Source organism: Chrysochloris asiatica, unplaced genomic scaffold (genome assembly GCF_000296735.1).
Source record: "Chrysochloris asiatica unplaced genomic scaffold, ChrAsi1.0 scaffold00162, whole genome shotgun sequence".
Taxonomy (NCBI): Eukaryota; Metazoa; Chordata; class Mammalia; order Afrosoricida; family Chrysochloridae; genus Chrysochloris; species Chrysochloris asiatica.
This window is the reverse complement of record NW_006408680.1, coordinates 5734281-5739890: the sequence shown is the minus strand read 5'-3', so window position 1 is coordinate 5739890 and position 5610 is coordinate 5734281. Positions and strand designations below refer to the sequence as shown.

Genomic DNA, 5610 nt, shown 5'->3' with positions numbered 1-5610 from the left:
TTCAATATTTTGCCCAGAGAATCCTTCAATATTTCAAGTTGAGGCCTGAATATATTCTTCAGTTCTTTCAGCTGGAGAATTGATGAGCATGATCTTTCCTTTTGGTTTTCTGACTCCTGATCTTTGCGCATTTCGTTATAATGCTTTTACTTTGTCTGCTCATGTTATATATATCGTTTTAAATGTCCTAGCGATACAGTAGTTACATGATGGGCTGCTAACTGAAAAGTCTGCAGTTCAAATCCACCAGCCGTGCCACTGGAGGAAGATGATGCTGTCTGCTTTGTAAATAAAAACCTTGGAAGTCCAATGGGGCAGTTGGACTCTGTCCTCTGGGCTTACAGTGAGTCAGAATTGACTCAGTGGCAATAGATTTGGTTTCTTGTTGTTAAGTGCCATTGAGTTGTCCCAACTCATAGCAACCCTGTGTAGAGTTTCCAAGGAAAGGCTGGTGGTTTGAACCACCAACTTTTCAGTGAGCTGTTCAGTCCTGATCCTACAGCGCCACACCAGAACTCCAGCTTTGGTTTGGGTACATACTATTTCATAATGAAGGCTGTGCTCTTTGATCTTCATCAGTAAGTGAAGTAAGTCCACTTCACTTCCAGCAAGCAAGGTTGTATCATCTGCATATCGCAGGTTGTTAATGAATCTTCCTCCAATCCTGATGCCACGTTTTTCTTCATATAATCCAGCTTCTCAGATTATTTAATCAGCATACAGACTGAATTGTTGTTGTTAAGTGCCGTTGCGTTGGTTTCGACCCATAGAGACCCTGTACCGGGTTTTTGAGGCTGTGAATCTTTAGGGGAACAGAAAGCCTCATCTTTCTCCCGCGGAGCGGCTGGTAGTTTCAAACTGCTGACCTTGAGGTTAGCAACCCACTTCGTAACCACTATGCTACCAGAGCTCCATACATATTGAATAAGTATGGTGAAATAATACAACTCTGGCGCACACCTTTCCTAACCGTAAACCATTCAGTGTTCCCATGTTCTGTTCGAACAACTGCCTCTTGGTCTATGTACAGATTCCTTAAGAGCACATAACAACGACAATAACAATGTTGAAATGCAAAGAAGCTTCAAAAAAGTCCGTGGGAAAATGGCATTAAAACATAATGGAGTTTCCCATGCACTTTCTGAAGTCCCCCATATGTTATATATTTTTAATTTTCTTGTACAGCTTCCTTTTGTCATTGTCATTGCTATTTTATGGGACAGTATTAGTAATCTTCTGTGTCGGTCCCTGCCTTCCTGGCCTTGCTCACGGTACGCTCACTGTGACAAAGTGTCCTGGTGTCGGGGACTACTGCTGATCTAGCTACGTTCTTCACGATGGATGTTTACTTTGTCTCTCTTATTTCTTTTTTCTATTACATGCATTGCCTCAGCTAAGACTGTCTACATTTACTTCCAAACACACTTGAAGAGAATTCTGTAGGATAGATTCCTACATGCAGACCTGCCTCTCACAGGACGTGTGTACTTGATCCATCGGGTTGGCCCACGGAGGCTGTGTCAGGTGAAGTGACACCATGAACTCAAACGTAGCCAACACCTGTGAGCCTGGCGCAGAACAGGACAGTGTCTCATTCGGTTGTGCGCAGAGCTGTTCTGAATTGGAACTGCTCGACAGCACCAAATAACAATTTTAGGTTGTCCATACCCTTGCCAAACCTGGATGGGCTGGTTGCTTTTTTGTTAAGATGTTAGACAAAAGCGTTGTCTCATTACAACCTGGGTATGTTGTTCAGTAGCAAGGTTGGTCCCCCTTGGTCTGTACACTAGTGATGGGTACTTCTTCTTTGTGGACCCATTACTCACCCCTTTCCCATCCCGCTTGGTGGGAGTGGGGAAACCAGGCATTTTGCCATTTTCTCCTTGATCTAGGAATTCATTGTACAGTGGGGGGGGGGGGCTTCACCTCTGGTATGCTATCATTCAGCTTTGTTTTCACTCTGAGAACTTGAGTCTCACAGAGCAGATCTGGAAGTTTACTAGAAGGTACTGGAGCTATAGTCACTGCTTTCTCGTGCCTGGTCTGGGCCAGCAGAGTGGAGGCTGGGGGCACAGAAGTGTCTGTGTCCCCTACTGCAGCCCTGAAGAGGTTCACTGTGAGTTTCTCAACAGAGATGCCCAGAGACCAGCTCCCTGGGCCGTGACCCTGGAGCACCCCTGAGGTAGATTGGGGTGGATCCTGGTGGGGACTGTGCATTAACTCAGAGAGTGGCCTGCGGAGATGAGTCACTGGTTTCCCTGGAGTTTTAGGTAGTTCTGCCAGATGGAAAACAACCAACCGGGACCACCCACCAGGCAGCGTGGGGTCATACAGCTCAGCATCCAACATACACACACAGCCCGCACTCACACATGCACACACATAAGCACACATACCACACACACACTCTCTCTCATTCACCACACACACATTCACACCTCCAAATACTCACTCACACACAGACATACATATATACACACCACACAAACTCTTACAGACCCAAAACACACACATTTCCCACATGCACATAGAAGCATTCATGTACCACGCTCGCACACATACACATAAATGCATCCATGCACCCACTCTCACACATGCACATCTGACATGTACTCACACACACACCCCACATATACACAAATGCATCCATGCACCTCACTCTCACACATGCACATCTGGCATGTACTCGCACACACGCTGCACACACAAATACACCATGGTCTCTCTTTCACACACACACACACACACACACACGTGGCCCTGCAGCCCCCTGGGAAGTTCTGACTCCATGGTTGTCTCTGCAGATTCCCCCGGCGTGCCCCCCAGTGCCAACGCGCACCATCTGTTTCGAGGATTCAGTTTTGTGGCATCGAGCCTGGTCCATGAACCCTCCCAGCACGAGTTCCACAAGGTTGCGGTTCATCCTGTTGTACAGGTAGCCCCCCGAAAGCCAGAGTCCGCTCCACTCCGGGGACCAGCCCACACCACACACCTTCCCAGCACAAGTTCCACAAGGTCGTGGTTCATCCCATTGTATAGCCAGAGCGCGCCCCGCCCCGGTCCCAGCCCACACCGGGCACCACACACCTGCACGGAGACCCGAGTCAGCCAGGGTGTGGACAGAGTCGACTCTCCTGTTCTCCAGCGTGTCTGGGTTTATTTCATTCCTGGAGACATGTCCCGGGGGCGGGGGTTCTCAAGCTTGACTGAGTCAGTGCTCAGACCCCGCTTCACACTCATCTTCACGGAGAAAGGAAGGCTCTGGGGTCCGATGTGGGTGTCCCCTGTGGAGCCAGTGGGGGCCCCCTGTGTCCCGTGAACTCTGTTCTTCAGGAGGGCAATAGAAGATAGCATTTTTTTAAGGTGTCTTCCACTTGACAGCCCTGGTGGCACTAGGGTTCAAGCACACTGCTGCCAATCAAAAGGTGGGCGGTTCAAATCCACTAGATGCTCTGCAGCGGATGGTGCAGCCTACTTCCCCAAGGATGAAGAGCTTGGAACCCCTCGGGACCCCCATTTTTCTACTCTGCCCTCCAGGGTCTCTGAGTTGGAATGGATCCAACGGCAGTGGGTTTGAACTTGGTTCTTCCACCTTATAGATGTGCCCAGTCTTTCAAGGACAATTATGATTGTATTTTGTATAAGAACCAACTCAGGGTCGGTTGGATGCCTGTGGTTGTCTCTCCCTGTAGTCTTTTGGGGACAGATGGCTTGTGTAGCATGGAGACTTGGCAGGAGTGTGTACACAGGCCCTTGCTGGCTGCAGCTTGGAGCCATGGTGTCGGGCGATGTTTGTTTCCACGTGCTAGGTCAGAACACAAGGCCCAGAGTTTGTGTCTCCCTGTGTTTGTATCTTTTCACTTTTGCTTCCTGTTCTCCCTCAGGGAACACATGGCAGCCACTAGACACAGGAGTGTGGCCCAAGGGGTGCAGGGATGGGGTCATCCGGGTCACTACCCGAGATCTTCTGTCCCCCATTTCTGGTGGTAGTGGCTGTTTTGATGGACTGCTCATGGGTCTCTGTCTCCTGGGTCCATCTCTCAGCAGTTACATGGGAACAACATCCACTTCACCGATGGTTATGAGATGAAGGAGGACATCGGCGTGGGCTCCTACTCCGTGTGCAAGCGATGCGTGCACAAGGCCACCGAGGCCGAGTACGCTGTGAAGGTAAGGTCAGACCGGGATCGGGCCAGCCTGACTCGCCGTCTCTGGGGACGCCTTCTCTCGCACATCACTTACCACACTCAGATATTGGGTCAAAGCGTGAACGTGCTCAGTGGTAGCCACACAGCTCGGTAGATGGCGGCCACCTTTATAGCCTTAGAATCATACTGAGATTCAAAGCTTTGACCACATATTCTGAACCTAATGGGGCTGAGAAGCAGGCAGTGCATTTGGGGGAAAGAAGAAGGAAGCAAACAGAAAAGAGTAAGTAAGAAAGGGGACGCAAGCAGGCACAGTGTGGGAACGCCTTTTGGTTTTTCCTCTTTTCCGCTTTGTAATCTGGCAGTTGACAGAACTTGCTGGAAGCCCACCTTTGCGCGTGTAGCATGCCCACACTCTGCTCAAGAGGACAGAACTTCATTGGGACTGGTAAATGGTATTTTACAAGCAGTCCCTACACGTAGGAGGAGCTCTAGTAGCGTAGTGGGTATGAATCGGGCTGCGAACTGCAAGGTCAGCAGTTCGAAATTACCAGCTGTTCCGTGGGAGAAAGATGAGGCTTTCTACTCCTGTAAAAATTTACAGCCTCGGAAACCCTGTTCAGGGTCGCTATGGGTTGGAACCGACTCTGCAGCACTTAACGACAACAACAACAACCTTACACTTAAACGTGCTTTGCGGAGCTGTTTCTGCTCGGCTCACTTTTCAGAATATCTTTAAATACTCACGCTGGTGACCAGCAGCTGTCCTGGAAAGAAGCCTTGCTTCCCAGCGAGGGAGGAGAGACACGTCTATGGTTCCGCTGAGCTCAGGAACCAGGCAACCTGTCTCAGAAGCAGCCTTGTGCTGTGAGTCTGATCAGATACCATTTTGTGCTTCAAAAAGTCATCCCCGGATGACAAAGGCAATAGTGGTTTGTTGTCCCAAATGTTCCCACGCCCGACTCACACACAAAGACACTATCTGAGTTCTGCTTTGTCAGATGGTTTCGGACTTGAGACCCAATGTGATGGAGGTTTCTGGGGACCTGTAAGAGACAGGCTCCGCTGGGAATAGGAGCAGAAGCATGGCCCCACCGAGAGGTTCTTTCAGGCAGAACTTGGACTTCCCTGGGCAAACGGAAGGTGTAGATTTCAGTGACAACTGTGGGTTGTAATTTATTGTCTGGAAGATGCTGGAACTAGCCAGGGTCCTGCCTGTGTGAAGACCAGGAGCATTTCAGTACAATGAGGCCCACTGGCCAGTGTGGTGTCCACACCCAGGCTGAGGTGGGTGGTGGCCTGGTCATGTTTGCGTGAAAGAACAGGAGGGATTTTCCAGCCAGGAGGTCATCATTTTGGACCAAGGGTCCATTAATTATCCAGACTGCTTCCATTGTCCATATGGTCAGCGAGAGTGGTGGAGTTGAGTTCTAGGGGCTGAACTTCACTAGGACATTGGTTG

General features: G+C 49.6%; 1 protein-coding gene across 3 annotated transcripts in view; it reads left to right on the top strand.

Annotated features, from left to right (window-relative positions):
- The window catches only part of RPS6KA2 (ribosomal protein S6 kinase, 90kDa, polypeptide 2), a 331396-nt gene that overhangs the window by 312759 nt on the left and 13027 nt on the right, over positions 1-5610 (top strand). For all 3 annotated transcript variants that reach the window (XM_006871180.1, XM_006871178.1, XM_006871179.1), the window contains 2 exons: positions 2805-2935; positions 4045-4170. In XM_006871180.1, coding sequence (XP_006871242.1) covers positions 2805-2935; positions 4045-4170 — 257 coding nt within the window. The remainder of the gene's footprint in view (positions 1-2804; positions 2936-4044; positions 4171-5610) is intronic.